This window comes from Phascolarctos cinereus, unplaced genomic scaffold (genome assembly GCF_003287225.1).
Source record: "Phascolarctos cinereus isolate Bilbo 61053 unplaced genomic scaffold, phaCin_HiC Scaffold_9;HRSCAF=440, whole genome shotgun sequence".
Lineage (NCBI taxonomy): Eukaryota > Metazoa > Chordata > Mammalia > Diprotodontia > Phascolarctidae > Phascolarctos > Phascolarctos cinereus.
Window position 1 is genome coordinate 170,809,821 of NW_027556402.1, and position 17,835 is coordinate 170,827,655.

Here is a 17,835-nt window from a genome sequence, read left to right on the forward strand (position 1 = left end):
ATATCTCAGCCAATAAGTGAAAAAAATGTCTGTTGCTTAAGATTGTATAAACAGATTAGTTCCTTAATTTTTATCAGTTCCCTATTTTCAACCAAGGCCAATCAGAAATTGATAATGCCCATGATTTTTTAATTTTTGTTCCTCTTTTATGTTCTTCCTTACTGACTATAAGCTTTGTTAGTCCCCACTTCAGCATCCTTGGTTTATGAGGAGCTTTAGATCTCATTTGCTGGCAATTGCTAGCCTTGCTAATAAATTGATATGTGTAGATTTTATTGCCTTAGGCTTTGATTGATTTCAAACATGACAATATGGGATTTCTCTTCCACATGGCCATGGAACATCTTCCATAATAATGGCAAATACCTTTATTAAGTATAGGTCTCTGTCTACTGTCATGTTCAATATTGAAGATCAAATATTAGGAGCTACTTGATTATATTGCCCTGGAATCAGAGGAACAACAAAGTTATCCCTATGCTTTTACCTGTTGAGGAATCCAGTACGATATATAGCCATACTAACATACTTGTGGAAAACAACTTAATGGAAGATAATGTTTACTGCTGAATTTTTTTCTAATGAATTAAATGATTTTTTAATGCTCAACAAAGTGAGATCTTGTTTGTTCTGAAATTTTGTCACTCGCATTACTCTGAAGAGATGGTCATTGTAAAAACTTGATCATTTCCTTCTCATGTTTTCATCAAGTATACCCCTCAATGTGATCTATTTGTAAAGATCATTCTCACAAACAGCCTATAGAGATAAGACAGTGGGCATATGAGTTGGTAGTTATTGATGTTCTCTTAATCACCTTTCTTTCAGTAGTGATATAGTCTGTGATTTTTTTTTCTAATCATTGGGTACCCCTAATCATTTGGAACCAGTCCCTCAATAACCTCAAAACTGTTGCCATCAGCATGTATTTCTTCTGTGTATATACTTGGTTCAGCCAGTCTTTCTGTTTCTATCTTATTTAGAGTCATTTCTAATACATCACTTATCAAGTCAGACAGATGGAGAGTACAAATGCGGTAGTTCCTATGTCACTGATGAAGAAAATAGTTTACTATAACAAAGCAGACAGATATGCTCCATTTTTCATTTATTTGCTGTCTTTCTCCCAGTTTCATCTTCAAATGTTCTTTGCATGATATAGTTTAATTGTATCTTATGCCAATTTTTCTGAAATCTAATTTTTATCTATGATGCTTCTTGATGGCTCATAAGTGATAGTGCACATAATCTACTATGCTCCTTCAAAAGATGTCATGAATATGCTTATGTTCTAAGCTGATATTGTCCTTAGCTGCCATGTCTCTCTACCTGGCAAAAATATCAAGCGCTTGCAGGTTGAGATAGTTTTCTTGAATCTAATATTTACTTACTGACTATGGACTATTCATTTAATCTCTGAACATGTTTCTTTATCTAAAATCAAGAAAATAGTTTTCGTAGAGAGAAACAATATGGTATAGTGGCTACTCTGTATTTATTTGTATTCTTTTTATAGTTATTCCATGTCTACTTATATACCTATTTATTACATGTATTAGTTTGTAAGCTATTTCTGGGCAGGCATTATTTCATTCATTGTATTTGTATCACCAGCATCTCACAATGACTGACTGAGAGCTGTACTTAAGAGTTGGAAAGACAAATTCAAATCCAGTCTTTGATACATGTTGGGTATATGACACTGGGCATGTCACTTAACTTTTCAATGACAATTCTCTAAGCCTATAAATTGAGCAGAGCAGTTGCTGATCTGCAAGGTTAGAGGGAGTTGCCTTTCTGATAGTTCCCTATACAAATTAAATCACAGATCCAGACAAATTAGTCAGCTACTCACTCTCCTCAGCACCTGGCACATAGTGGGGTACTTAAACATTATACACACATTTATCTTTAGTACCTATGTCATAAGGTCATTGTGCAGCTCAAATGAGATAATGAAAAACTGCTTTGTGAACCTTAAAATACTATATAAATGTTTATTAATATTATATCATTCTCATTTTTATAAGGTTTGATAGAGATATTTTGAGACCATTAAAATAGGCAAATAAAATAACTTTTTGTAGTTGAAGAAAAATATTAGGACATAAGCTCATATAAGCAGGCTATTGAAAACATCACTGGTATGACTCCAGATAAAGACAAAAGTGACAATATCTATTTCATCCTATTCCTATATGGTTTTGATCTCTTCTGCTAGGTCTCTGTATTACGAAAGATTTTTGTACCATGAAGCCTGGACATTATAAGTATTTGATTTGGCAATACATATTAAAAATGCTCTTAACTTTTTTTAATCAATGTTATGTTTGGACAATTGTAGGCAACATCCTGTTTGCAAAGATGGACTAGTTCCAGTTCATTGCTTGAGTTTTCCAGCATTTTATGAAGTCTACATTTGTAGTACGGAAATTTGTAATCTCTCAGTCCATGAAAGAGAGAGAACTTCTGATGCATAATTCTAGTCAACAAGAAGGTCTTGGCATTCAGTAAGCCACCAAATGTTTACAGCCTAAAGTGACATGTTACACAGTTTTAAACATTTCCATGGCATTGATCCCTACTAACTCTAGGCTCCTTAAAGATAATGCTTCTGTAGTTTTTGGTAGCAGTGATCTGGTCCTAAATTGCTATCCCACAAACCCATGTGACTCAAACAATTGTTTGGTGCTTACTTGTCAGCATATTGTTAGCTGAGTTCATGTGGATGTTATTCACAGGGGGCCTTTTGATTCCATTCTTGGATCTTTGACACTCCATAGGATCCATTCAGAAGTCACCCATTTTTCATTACTTCTGACATATCCAAAGGTATGTACTTTTAAAGAGCCTTTTCTACTGCTTGATGAAGTGCTTGCTTGTTTCAACCTATTTCTGTATGTTTTTTACCTGTTTGTGATATGTTCTAATTTCCTACATCCTTTTTGTTAAGGAAGCATTACTCTTTCTATAGAGCAAATCAGATATCTGTAAAGCACTTACCAAAATGCCTGACACACTGTTGTTGCTCAATAATTATCAACTCAGTTATATTGTTCTGTAGTGCTTGTGACTTGTTGGCATAAGGTTTTTGCTTCTTAGTCAATATATTGGAGTTTTTTGGAAATTTTTTTAAAGGTCATACCAGATATAAATTCTTTGAATAAAGGAAAATAAAAATATAATTGGCTATTTGTCATTGTTGTGCTCAATTTGTGGCAATAGATACGTGACACTTTTTAAAAGAAAGATGTGATTAAGTTTACATTCTGGAGGAAGCTAGTAAAATATCACTATCTCCCAATATTCTAGGATCATAATCTAGGTATTGTCCTGATGCCTCTCTCACCCCCATAATGATGACGATAATGATCATATAACAAGTTAACATTTAAGAGTTTGCAAAGCACTTTATAAACAGTTCATTTTATTCTGGACTATAGATACTATTGTTATCCTTATTTTACAGATGTGGAATCAATAAGAAATAGTGATGGACCATCCTCAGCATTTTTCCTTTTTTTCTTTCCATTTCCTATTTTTTTCCATTGCCATTTTTCTATTCCCTATTTTTTCCAAACCAGTAGCATGTTTAGTTAGGTTAGATTGGAGTTGTAATTGTATGCTACATCTTCTCATCTTTATCTTTACTTCTAATTAGGTATTGATATTGATTTTTGCTCAAAGAAGTCAATGTCTGACAGCACACAGCTTATCTGGACAGGAGTCCTCTCAAAATAACTAGTTGTTTCCTATCTTTTAAGAAAAAAGTCAATTCCATTTAGACTAACGTTTGCTATGCCCAGCATCTATCACGTCTATGCTTAAAGTCTCCACAGATGTCTTTTTTCTTATGCACTTTGTGAGCACAACAAGGAGAGATGATCAAGGGTTTCATGAGAAGCAATGACACTCAGAGGACACCTGGCTGCAAACACTTCTTCAGACACCTTCTGGGACCATGGGTAACTCATGTAGCCTCTGAGTCTTGGTTTTCTCAGTATTTATGAAGAACTGCTGCTGCTACTACTACTACTACTTGCATTACCTATCTCCCAAGGCTGTTATGAAGAAGGTACTTTGCAAACCTAAAAGTGCTGTACAAATGTGATTTGCTACCACTATTTTAATCATCCAGCCTCATATAAAAATCATTTCTTTTAGTTTATCCAGAATGAACCACAGACCATACTACACCAAGAGTCTATAATTGACCTTCCTTTCAATATATGAGTACATGTTAATATGCCCAGCTGGTTGCAATCGTATCTTTCAATTTCATCTTCCATCAGATAGAAAACTCTTTGTAGAGAGAGAACCAGTATTTCCTAGTCACAAAATTCAAGTAGTAGTTGGAAGAAAAAAAATTTAAATTAAAAACTGCTTTATTCAAAGAGAATAAAAAGTAGTCCCGATAAAATCAGGTGGCAAACATAAAGTGAATGCAATATTCTGACTGTTATTGGTCCCTACGCTGTTTAACAATTTCAACAATAACTTGAATGAAAACATAGATGGTTTTTTGTGAGCTGAAAGCACAGAATGATTCAACAGTTACATGGCTTCCCAAAAATCTAAAGCAATTTCAATTTGCACTAAAAGAGGTAATATTTATGACTTGGGAGTTAATAGCATGAGGGTCTTCTCTGGTTAGATCATATCTGGAGTACTGTGTTTGGTTCTGGGCACTGCATTTTAGAAAGGGAGTTGATAAGCAGGAGAGCTTCTAATTAATAGAGCAAGCAAGCATTTATTAAGTGTCTACTATGTACTAAGAATTATGCCAGGTGCTGGGAATACAAGTACAAAGAATGAAACAATCCCCACTCCCAAGTAGTTTAGATTCTAATGGGATATATATATATATATCTATATATCTATATCTATATATCTATATGTCTATATATATGTATATATATATATATTTAGCATACAGAGAAAGTGAATATATAAATATTTACAAAGTAGTGAAATACAAAAGGCACTAGGGTAGATAAGGAAAAGTTTACTATTCACTGTAAACCAGTGGACAGTGAACAGAATGGTGAAGGGTGCTAAGGTTATGGCATATGTGGGATGGTCATTTATTCTGCAGAAGAGAACAACTGGGGAGACATGGTAGTTTTCCTTAAGTATTTAAAGGTCTGTCATGTGGGAAGATAGACTGCACTAATCCTGCCTGATCTCACAGGAGGAAACTAGGAGCCATAAGTGAAAGTCACAAAGACATGATTTAAAATTGATGTAAAGAAATACTACCAAACAAGGTCTGTACAAAAGTGGAACAGATTGGAAGGTGAAGGATTCTGTAATCCTGGACCTCTTCAGGCAAAGGTTATCTGATCATTTGTCAAGTATATGATAGAGGATATTTTGATTCACATATGGGATGGACTCCACAGCTTCTAAGCTATCTTCCAACACTGACATTCTGCAATTCTTTTTCCTTTTTTTGTTGTTTGCATTACTAGATAATTCCTAAATGAACTTGCAATGTCAAATATTTATTATCATTCTCTTAACTTGATGCTATAGACAGACCAGTAGGAAGAACTGATAGTTTCAAGGAATGCATGTGCTGGTAAGCAATGGAACATATGTATATTTTTCAGGGCAAGCCAACCAAAACTTTAATGATTTTTCAAAAGGTTTTATAAGATTGATCTAACTCATAGCATGCTAGTATTATAGGTCATATGTTCTGTGAATCCTCAATAATAAATGTTTAATGGTACTAATGAAATAAGAAATAAAATTACTTACTACTACATTTACTTACCTTATAAATGAGGCTGTCCACTAAAAGGTCATGCTGAATCACATTAGATTTGAGCTGTTCATAATACAATAGGTCCTAAAATAAAAGAACAGCTTTGAAATCCAAATAATCCTGTTATAAGCAGAATCAAATCCTTTCATAAAACATAAAAATTCAAGCATCTGACCAAGGAAGAAAAACAATCTACTTTGCTAACTTTGAAGTATTACTATATATCTACTTACTTGTATACAAGTTATATTCTCCCAGTTGAACATAAATTCTTTGAGGGCAGGAACAATTTTTATTTTTCACTTTGCATGACTAACACAAAGCGTTGCACAGAGATACTTAAATGCTTGTTGATTTTAACTATTTAATATGAACAAATATTACAAATCAGGCCAAAAAAAGTCCCAATTTTGTTCTTCAGGGATTCTGGTATCTAGTCACTTCCTAGGGTGGAAATTTTTAACAAAGGACATTATAGAACCCTGCTGAAGCACAATTCTTAGTTGAGATCTGAGGTTTACAACCATTGATACTGAAGAAAATAAGAGCTTATGTTTTATGAGCCCTAGCCTAAAGAAACACAAAATAGGATAAAGGATAGGACCTGGGAGGCAACCTCGTAGTCTCCACCAGGACCCTGCTTCAAGGATTACATGGTAGTCCACACTACTCATGCTCACATTGGGATGCCCTAGATATGAACTCCAGGTTCACTTTGAAGTCAAATGATGGACTGATGTTAATGGAAAGATTATTTTACAGTAGTAGTATGTGAGATACTGATCAACTCCAGTGTCTGAAATTATTCCTTCTAATCTAGAACTAAGAGAAATGTAGTCCCCTCTGAATGTCAAAATGCTTTCCCCACAGCCTACCACAGTTGCTCACGAAATACAGTTCAGATGCCAGAGACAAATACAGGGCTAAGCACCCTGGAAAGGAACCAAAGAACAGTTGTGCCTAGTAGGTACTCCATAATCCAGCACCCTCTATCATCTAATTCCAAGCAGAATCAGATCTTCAGTAGAAAATAGTACAATGAAGTTAGAATATTCTATTTTCAAATCTCATTAAAAATCTTTTATTCATGTTTCTTAAATCACCTCCAACTATGATAGACCCACATTTAATTAAGTTAAAAATCTAGTGCTTTTCTAATACTCATCCCCCCCATTTCTTATCTAAATTATTTTACTTTAAAAAGTACATTGGGATGTAATTCACATGGAAATCATTTATAAGATATGAAAAATCTACTATTTAACAAAAGAAACAGTACAAAGAATCTCTGTATTCTTCACAGACAGGATAAGAAAAATACAATGGCAAGATGGGGGGAATATTGTTTTTTAATAAAGAGAAATAGTATGAAAGATTATAGGTAGATATATGAGTAACAGGACAACTGGAGTCACAGACATGGAAATATAAGAACTTTCATGAATAAATGTCGAAGAATTTGCATTAATTTAAAAGAGTAATATAAAAATTAAATCCAACCAATAAAGTAACTCAGGGTACTTCTAAGACAGGGATTCTGAACCTAGGTCTATGAATTTGGTTGCTATTTTTTATACACTTTGATCACTGTATTTCAATATAATTGGTTTCCTGTGTAATCCTATATATTTTATTTCACACATTTAAAAGCTTTATTCTGAGAAGGACAGCCAAAGGGGCCATGACACAAAAAGAATTAAGAATACCTGCTCTAGAACAAACTTTTACTAAAAAAAAAAAAGAGGTTCTGAAATAATCCTCAGGTTGCTAAGGACAAAAAAAAAATAGAATAATTTTATTTGTTTCAACAAATATTCATTGTGTTCAGTGTTGTGTAGTTTACACAGATTAAAAAAAATTTCTGCTCTCAAGGAGTCTATGATCTAATAGGGAGATCTGGGGGAGAGAAGCATAACTGGAAACACCTTCTTCAAATGCAACCATTCTACAATTTATGGTATTAGAGAGTTTCTTAGGGGCACTAAGAAGTTAAATGATTTGCTCAGGGTCACACAGGACATGAAAATGTAAAGAGAGTTCTCTATTGATCATGATACACTACCTCTCACAGGGGAGATGTATAATATTTTATATTTGAGATATTTTTTAAAATATAAAAATGAATTGATGTAGGTAGTAGAGCAACTACATAATATCTGAAATTCTTAATTTTTCCATGTAGTATAGTTTGATGCTATAAATTTGATTTACTCCATACCACAAATGAAAGGCTATACAGCACAATGAACAGAGTACTGGAATTGGAAGCAGGAAAATCTAAATTCAAATACTGCCTCAGATACCAGCTATGTGACCCTAGCCAATTTAACTTCTTTCAGTTTCAGTTTCTTTATTTGTAAAATGGGGAAATAATAGCAACTAGTTCATAGAATTCAGAAAAATCAAATATATGAAAGTGAAGATAAATGTTTATCATCATTATTAATGTTATTATAATCATTATTTTGGCATAGTGAATAGAGGTCCTAAGATCCCAAGAAAATCCCACTGGTGTTTCCTGCGAAGGACAGATATAACAAAATTAAAATATACTCACCTAGCAATTCTGATACTCTAGGATTATAGGTGGGAATTTAAGGGCATGAAATTTAGTAGCAGATTAAAGATGTGGGGAGAGGTTGAAGAATATTTTGTTGTAATACATGAGGAACAGAATGGGGAGAAATCAATAATCCTTTCACCAGGGAATCAGATAATTTTAATGTCAATTGTGGAAAGAATTATTCAAGCTCCTTTTTTCACTCTCCTCTCCTCTCTTCTCCTTTCCTCTCTCTCTTATAGCTCGAGTCTGTCTATAGCATCTAGGCTCAAAGTACAGTAGCTGCTTAGGAGCCTTATCCCACTACTGATTAATGGGAGCTTTTGATTTACTTAATATTTTTTCTGGGTCAATTCACTTCTCTATAGGCAGCCTTGGTGGCCTCTCACTCACAAAAGCAACACGTTAGTGCCAAAGAGTATAGACACTTAATTGGTTTAGCCCACTGCAGCTCAGAACTCCTGAGACTGAGACATTCACTGGTCTCAGTTTGTTCAGTAGTAGGGATTACAGGCAATGCACCACCATGTCTAGCTCTTAAGAATTTGTAAGGGGACAGCTAGGTGGCACAGTGGATAGAGCACTGGCCCTGAAGTTAGGAGGACATGAGTTCAAATCCAGCCTCAGACCAAACACTTGATACTTACTAGCTATGTGACCCTGGGCAAGTCACTTAACCCCAATTGTCTTAAAAAAAATAGAATTTGTAAGGAGAGAATTCCAAAAAGGTAGTTCGATGAAAAATAAGAATATCTGTGTGGTTTTAGAATACCAAAGGATTGAAAAATAAAATGCCGAAAGATTTAAAAGTTCCTTTCTCCTTGTGGCAAATTATAACTACCATCTAAAATACATATTGAGCTCTATTATTTGTAAAACATTGTACCTAGACATAATGAAAGTCTCTGCTCTGAAGAAGCTTATGGTCCAAAAGATGATGAAAGACAAAAAATGTGTGTGTATCTATAAAATATATAGCAAATATATAAAGGACGAAAAAGTGAATAAATGTGTGGTTTTCCATATATGCAGGTGTAAGTATGTAAGCATTTTTTGTATGTGTGTGTGTATACTTTGGTCTATATGTGGAAAATAGAGCACTTACAGATGGAGGAAATCTACAAAAAAGCTGATTTGTCCTATCCCCAAATGATAAAACCTGAAGAGTTATTCAAAACCATTAGTACTATTAATTCTGATATTTTGGTAAGTACAACTAATTTTTTAACACTACAATGAATCCATTTTTCTTGAACTTGTTTATAAGCTATCAGCTAGGGCAGGTAGGTGACAAAGTGGATAACATGCCATACCTAGAGTCAGGAAGACTCATTTTCATGAGTTCAAATCTGGCCTCAGACACTTACAGCTTAGCTGTGTGTCACTTAGCCCTGTTAGCCTTATTTTGAGCTGGAGAAAGAAATGGCAAACCACTCCAGTATCTTTGCCAAGAAAACCCTCAAATGGGATCATGAGGAGTCTGACACAATTGAAAAATGACTGAAAAACAACAAAATATTAAAAAAGTTTATCCTTACGTGGTGAAAAAAATTTTGGTCATAAGATAAAATAAGCTACTTTGGCTTCTAAGCAACTCAAATAATACTAAAAAATTAAGATTTTATATATGTGTATGTGTGTGTATGTGCTTATTCTTGATTATAAAAGACATGTTTGTAAAACTTTTTTTACAAAAATGGACAGTAAAGGCACAAATATATATATAGCTTTTAGCTTACTTAACTGCTAGTATCTACACATAAACACTTCTGTATTTAACATGCTTCAATATATTACATTTTCCTTTATAAATTCTAAAGTAGTACTTCTTAATATGAGAATCTAAATCCATAGCAAAAGCATCAAAGAAACAAAGAATTTGAGAGTTTGGAAGGGCCTTCAGTGGCTGTCTATCCAAAGCTGTATCTGAAGGAATTCTAACTATGACATAATTCAGTGGGTGACAGTCCAGCTTGAAGACCTTTAAGAAGGGGAAATCCACACATCTTGAGGAAAGTCATTCCATTTAGGGACAGCTCTAACTGTTAGAAAGTTTTTCCTGACATCGAGCCTAAATTTGTCTCTTTGAAACTTCCACTCATTACTCTTGTTTCTGCTGTCTAAGCTAATCCCTCCTATCACAGCCCTTCTTTTTCCAAGCCAAACAACACCAATTTCTTCAGCTGATCCTCATGTCATGCATTCAAGACCATTCACAATTTAATCTTAATAAATTTACATATCTTCATTCTAGTAGTTTTATCTTCCCTTCAAGGATGTTACTATTCTATAACCAAGTTCCAAATTAATTACCAGATTACCAGTTAGTTTCAGATGTTATCAAATAGGTAACGTCTGAAAACATATGCCTTTGAACATTAACTGTTCACACATATAAATACTAATTTTGTTGTACTAGACTAAACTAGTACTAAAATAAAACAATGTAATTTTCCTATAGAACACTACAAAGTATTCAAGTTAACTTAATGTATCTTCTTCCAGAAAGAATTTTATTTTATTTGCTTTTCAAAACAATAATTTGTTTGTCATTGCATTTGTAATGCTCCTTTGGTTTTATATTAATAATAAAAGTTGTCCTTTAAGATATGCTAGGAGAGTAATATTTTAATAAAAAACAAATCATAAAAATTGTAGTCTACATGAAAAATGCTCCTATAAAAATTAATTTTTAAATGTTTTGCAGTGAATACAATAAAATGTCTATCTCCTTAGTTCCTATTCATGTGGTACTGAACAGGGAGGCAGGAAATCACAGAATAGTGCCAAAGGAGCCCATTGCAAATTTCTGCTTTCTAATCTAAACTGGGGCCTCATTGCAGCTAGGCAAACATACTATTCCCCCTCTATCCCACTCTCCAAAGCAACTATTCCAAATTCTCCTTAACCCTCCTAAAGCTCCCCTTCCCATTTTTAAATCTTATTTCTACCTTTACAACATTTATTGTGCATGTCCTCTTCTCTCCGCTCATACATCTACAACCCTAATTCAAATTCTCATTAAAGAAAGCTTGGACTACTGCAAAAGCCTTTTAACTGGTCTCCTTCCCCCAAGTGTCTTCTCACTCCAATCCATCAGTTACTAACCTGCCAGGCCAATCATTTATTTATTTATTTATTTACTTGCTTGCTTACTTATTTATTTTTATTTGGTATTTTGTTTTTTCCCCAGTTATATGTAAAAAAACAATTTTTAACATGTTTTTAAAATTTTGAATTTCAGATTCTCTCCCTTCCTCCCTCCCAACCCCTCCTTCATTGAGAAGACAAGCAATTCAATATAGGCTATACATGTGTAGTCATGTAAAAAACTTCCATAATAGTCATATTGTGAAAAATTAACTATATTTCCCTCCATCCTATCCTGCCCCCATTTATTCTATTCTCTCTTTTAACCCTGTCTCTCCTCAAAAATGTTTGCTTCTGATTACACCTCCCCCAATCTGCCCTCCCTTCTATCACCCATTCTTCTCATCTCCTTCCCTCCTACTTCCCTGTAGGGTAAGATAGATTTCCAGACCCAATTGAGTGTGCATGTTATTCTCTTTAAGCTAAATCCTATGAGAGTAAGGTTCTCACCCCTCCTTTCTTCCTCTCCATGGTAAAAGCTTTTTCTTCCCTCTTTTATGTGGGATAATTCACCCCATTCTACCTCTCCCTTTCTCCTTCTTCCAGTACATTCCTCTCTCACCCCTTAATTTTATTTTTTAGATACCATCCCTTCATATTCATCTCACACCTATGCCCTCTGTCTATATATACTTCTTCTAGCTACCCTAATAACAACAAAGGTCTTATGAGTTACAAATATTTTTCCATATAGGAATGTAAAACAGTTTAATTTTCATAAATCCCTTATGATTCATCTTTCCTGTTTACCTTTACATGCTTCCCTTGAGTCCTGTATTTGAAAGTCAAATTTTCTATTTAGCTCTGGTCTTTTTTCAAGAATGCATTAAATTTCTCTACCTCATTGAATGTCAATTTTTTTTCCCTCATGGATTAAACTCAATTTTTCTGGGTAGGTGACTTTTGGTTTTAATGCTAGCTCCTTTGACTTCCAGAATATCATATTCCAAGCCCTCTGGTCCCTTAATGTAGAAGCTGCTAAATCTTGTGTTATCCTGATTGTGTTTCCACAATACTTGAATTGTTTCTTTCTGGCTGATTGTAATATTTTCTCCTTGACCTGCGAACTCTGGAATTTGGCTATAATATTCCTGGGAGTTTTCTTTTTGGGATCTTTTTCAGGAGGTGATTGGCAGATTATTTCAATTTCTGTTTTATCCTCTGGCTCTAGAATATCATGGCAGTTTTCCTTGATAATTTCTTGAAAGATAATGTTTAGGCTCTTTTTTTTTTAGTCATGGCTTTCAGGAAGTCCAATAATTTTTAAATTATTTCTCCAGGATCTTCCAGGTCAGTTGTTTTTCCAATGAGATATTTTACATTGTCTTCTATTTTTTCATTCTTTTGTTCTGTTTTATAATTTCTTGATTTCTCGCAGAGTCATTAGCTTCCATTTGCTCCATTCTAATTTTTAAGGAATTATTTTCTGCAGTGAGCTTTTGGACGGCCTTTTCTATTTGACCAGTTCTGCTTTTTAATGCATTCTTCTCCACCTTGGCTTTTTGGACCTCTTTTACCATTTGGTCTAGTCTATTTTTTAAGGTTATATTTTCTTCAGTATCTTTTTGGGTATCCTTTACCAAGCTGTTGACTTGTTATTCATGATTTTCTTGCATCACTCTCATTTCTCTTCCCAATTTTCCTTCTACTTCTCTTATTTGATTTTAAAAATCCTTTTTGAGCTCTTCCATGGCCTGAGACCAATTCATATTTTTCTTGGAGGCTTTGGATACAGAAGTTTAGATTTTGTTGTCTTCTTCTGAGAGTTTGTTTTGATCTTGTCACCAAAGTAAGTTTCTATAGTCAAGAGGTTTTTTTTTCCCATTATTTGCTCATTTTCCCAGCCTATTACTTGACTTTTTAACTCCTTATTAAAGTAGGGCTCTGATTTCCATGTGGAGGGCAAACTGTCCCAAGCTTCAGGGATTTTGTGCAGCTGTTTTCAGAGATACTTCTAGGGACCTGTAAGTTTTTGGTTCTTCCAAGGTAGTGTGATCTAAGGAGAGATGTTTACTACTCTCCTGGCCTGTGCTCTGGTCTGTGAGAGACCACAAGCACTCTTTTCTGTCCTAGAACTGTGAGGAGGGTCCCCTCTTCACCACTGCCACAAGCTCTGCTATGCTAAGTGTTCTACCTCATCCCAGGACTGACCAGTTGTTTGATCCCCTTACTGTCTGTGGGCTGAGAGCTCTTGAAGCAGCTGCTGCTGCTGCTACTACCGATTCAGTCACTCCTGCTCCTGGTTTGCTGGGGCCAGGGTTGTGTTATGCCAGAGGCTGGACTGTACTCCTCTCTTACCCAGGTCTGTCAGATCTTTCCTACTGACCTCCTAAGTTGTTTCTAGCTTTTGTGAGCTGAGAAGTCTGGAAACTGCCACTGGGTTTGCTGAAGCCCAGTCTGGACTGGTGTGGCCTGCACTGGACTGTGCTCCTCTCAGTCTAGTGCAACAGACCTTTCCTGTCAACCTTCCATGTTGTCTTGAGCTGGAAATTTGTTTCACTCTTTTTGTGGGTTCTGCTGCTCTAGAATTTGTTTAGAGTTATTTTTAAAGTTATCTGGAGGGGTTTAGGGGAGAGCTCAGGAGTACCTGCCTTTACTCTGCCATCTTGGCTCCACCCCTCCCAGGCGTTTCTTTTAAAGCATAGCTCTGACCATGTCACCCTGTTGCTCAGTGAACTCCACTGCCTCTCTATCTCCAAGATCAATTATAAAATCCTGTCATTTAAAGCTCTTTGCAACCAGACTCCTTTTACCTTTCCAGCTTTAAGTATGATTCAGCTACAGTGGCCTACTTAAGAGTTCTTTGAAGGTGACACTCTATCTCTTCGTCTCTCCCTTTGCAGCAGGTGCCCCTCATGCCTGGAACACCTCATTTCCCCACCAGGATTTCCTTGATTTCATTCAAGGATCAGCTCAATTCCTCCTTTTACAACTCCTTTCCTGATTCTCTTAACTTTAGTCTGTTCATATCTCCTTCAGAACATCTTTACCTACTCTACATGTCTTCTACAGATCTAGATATTTACATGTTTTCTCTTCCATTCTGTTTGAGGGCAGGGACTGTTTTTTTTTTCCCTCTCTCTCTTTTCTTTGTCTCTCCTGTGCTTAATGCAGTGTCTGATACATAGAAAGTACTTAATGAATGGCTGCATTGATATAATGACTCCAAATAATTTATGCACTTTTGGTTGTTTTCACTGGGATTTCCACTAGTATTTAATAATGCTTTTCTACAAAAGTTGGTTTTTTTATAGTAAAAAAGGTCATAAAACCAAAAAATCATAAATCATTAGAGCTAGAATGCTCCTATTTTACAGATGAGGTAACTGAACCCCATAGAGGTTAAATGACTTGCAACAGTCCTAAAGCTAGTTGGAGATACAATTGTTCTCCTGAATTCCAGTAAGAGTTCATTTGATCTCAGTCCTTCTTTGTCTTATATGACAGAAACATGGATAGGATGGCCAAAATAAAATCTTTCAGCTGAGAGAAGAATTTTTTGTAGTTAAAATTGTAACCTTATGTTACCCTAAAATGATATGAAAATTGGCATAATTTAATGACTATATGAAATAAAATATTTAAAATTCCCAATTTGTTCAGCCAAAATTTACTCCAATACTTCAATTAGCCCTTTATCTCTTCAGTGGGACTCCCCAGGACTTTACATAATATGTGGTATATGCTTGACTTTGTGTAATTCCTCCAAATATAAGTCACTTATACTACCATTAGCTTTCCTCTGGTTATTTATTTTAACATTTCATATGTCCTAGTGGAGCACTTGGGCTGTTTATCTGATGTGCCAATTGCTTGGTGACAAGTATTCCTGAGAATGTGTTTTATGCTACTGATAAATCATTATTGATAATATTCTACAGATACTTTATCCCAACAATGCATCTTTCCATTGTCCTATTGGTCACCAGCTATTTATTTCTTTCTGATGATTCAAAGGAATGTAGTAGAAGACACTGAGATCTTAAAAATGACCTTGTGTAGCAGCAAATTACTGGGGATCAATGAAAATGTTATTCAATTTCTCAAATGAGATACAGTCCCATCTCCTTTTCCTACTCAATTCTAATCCAAGTTCATTGTTTACCTACTGTGCTTTAAGATAGAAAAGTGGATAAATAGTATGTATGTATCAATGGCCTAATTCAATGGACTACCTGTACAACTAAATGTAATAATCTCAGCAATATCAATTTTATTAGGCATTATTTTTTCTAAAGTGAATGGTTAAGTTAGTCTTTTTTGCATTATAATGTATTTCAGTAAGAAGGCTTCATAGTTGCATGAATATTCATGCTTGGAGAATCTTGCCAATGACAGGAAAATTTTGTATAAGATACCTTCTATAATAATACATGGATGAGCATATTTCTTTCTATGTTTTATACTTCTCATTTTCATAATAAATCTCAGTAGATAGCTGACCAAAAGTCTATGATTATATTTGCTAAAGAAACCTGATTTTAACACATGGAATTTAGAAGAGACAGATGTGGGAATAACTGATTAAGAAAATGGGGTCTGAGAATAGGATTTATATTTGTATATGATAGCTTAAAATGTAAGAATCATGTTAGAGCAGCATCTGAGCCCAGACCCTCTGATTCCATAGCCATGCTCTTCCCCTACTTTTCCTCTTATATAGGGTCTACTTCATGTTCTTATGGTTCTGCTTTGTCTTCTGCTTTAAAAATTTTCCCTTTTTTTTTTTTTACATTCATCATCTTTGTCTACCTTAATTGCTTTATAGTGTAGTCCATTAGATTTTAGTCTTTTTTTTTTCCCTCAGTCTTGACCCAGTCTTCATGACTCCATTTGGGGTTTTCCTGGCAAAGATACTGGAGTGGTTTGCCATTTCCTTCTCCAGTTCATTTTACAGATGAGGAAACTGAGGCAAACAGGGTTAAATGACTTGCCCGGGGTCACACAGCTAGTTAGTGTCCGAAGGCCAGATTTGAACTCAAGTCTTCCTGTCTCCAGGCCTAGCATTCTATCCACTGTGCCACTTAGCTGCCATTTTCATTAGATTAATGGACCATAATTTCTCAATTTGTTACATTTTGTTTATAAAATATAAAATCATTTCCCAATTGTTAAACATCTGACCACCTTCACAGATTTTAAAAAAATTTATTAACACTTGTCTACCACTGTTCTTTCTATATTATATAGACTCTTTATGGTATCTAGACTAATAGATATATAGGCAGTTTTCTTCCTTCTTTTACCTTTTCAATTTCAAGCTCTTTTGATTGAATTTGTAAGATACTGAGCAAATACATATTTGTCCCATCCATTACATATAGTCTATCTCTGGCCAAGAGCCCATGATTCCTATACTTTAAGCCATGATATGCAAATAGAACCTATTCACTGACTGCATTTTCTTAATTAGCTATTCCCACATCTATCTCTTTCTTCCAAATCCCATGACTCCAGCAAATGGTAGCAGTAATAAAAATATCATCTTTGTCCTTAACATCCTTTGGTTTTTTTGTCAAGGACTTCATAATCCTCAGCAACATTTTTTGGCTTCCTTTTGACAACATCATTTGTATTCATGTAAGTCTCCTAACAAAAGTAGTGCTCATCAGGTCTGACAACTTTAAAGAGGTTCATCACATCCTGGACATATATCCTTGGAAGATAGCCGACCTCTCTATTGTTAATGCCAAGCCAACAAATAGAGTAGGAGAAATCCCAACCAACACTACTCATTTCTTCGTCTAATACCTTAATGGATGATCGCACTCCTCCTAACACTTGTGTATCCACAACATCTTTCCCTCGAGTGCAAGTAGCCGGCTCCTCCTGAGTCCAGTTGTTCTCTACATGTAAAGAAGTTCCTATCTATTAGCTAATGCTCCAGTATTTGGTAGTTCTCCCCTTTCTACTCAATGTTTTGTTTTATCCTTTAATCTCTGGCACAGGTCAGGATTCCCTTCTGTTTCTTCAGATCTGTTGTCTTTGTTTTTACCTTGAAGCCCTTCTTCAATTTTCTAAGAGACAAAATTATTCTCTTTGACATTCTGGATAACATAGAGGCATTCCTTGGGGTTTTTTGGCTTCTCTTCTAAGGGCAGTTAAGCCTGCACTGTGAGTATGGATAGCAGTTGTATGGCATTGGCAAAAACACAAATATCATTCACTCTAACATGCATGTTATTGTGCAATATTTCTTCTCTATATAGGAGTTCTTAAAGATGTTTGTATCATAGGTCCTTTAGGCCTAGTGAAGCCTATGGAGCCATTCCCAGAATAATGTCTTTACATGTATAAAATAAAATACATAGGATTACAAAGGAAACTAATTATGCTGAAATGCAGTTACACACAC

The 17,835-nt window shown here is 34.9% G+C and overlaps 1 protein-coding gene across 3 annotated transcripts in view; it reads right to left on the reverse strand.

Moving 5' to 3' along the window:
* TBC1D19 (TBC1 domain family member 19) overlaps positions 1-17,835 on the reverse strand; it is a 126,658-nt gene that overhangs the window by 62,586 nt on the left and 46,237 nt on the right. For all 3 annotated transcript variants that reach the window (XR_002325617.2, XM_020992260.2, XM_020992254.2), the window contains one exon: positions 5,780-5,854. Coding sequence is in view for 2 of the 3 variants with exons in the window: in XM_020992260.2 (XP_020847919.1) it covers positions 5,780-5,854 (75 nt within the window). In the remaining variant the exon portion in view is untranslated. The remainder of the gene's footprint in view (positions 1-5,779; positions 5,855-17,835) is intronic.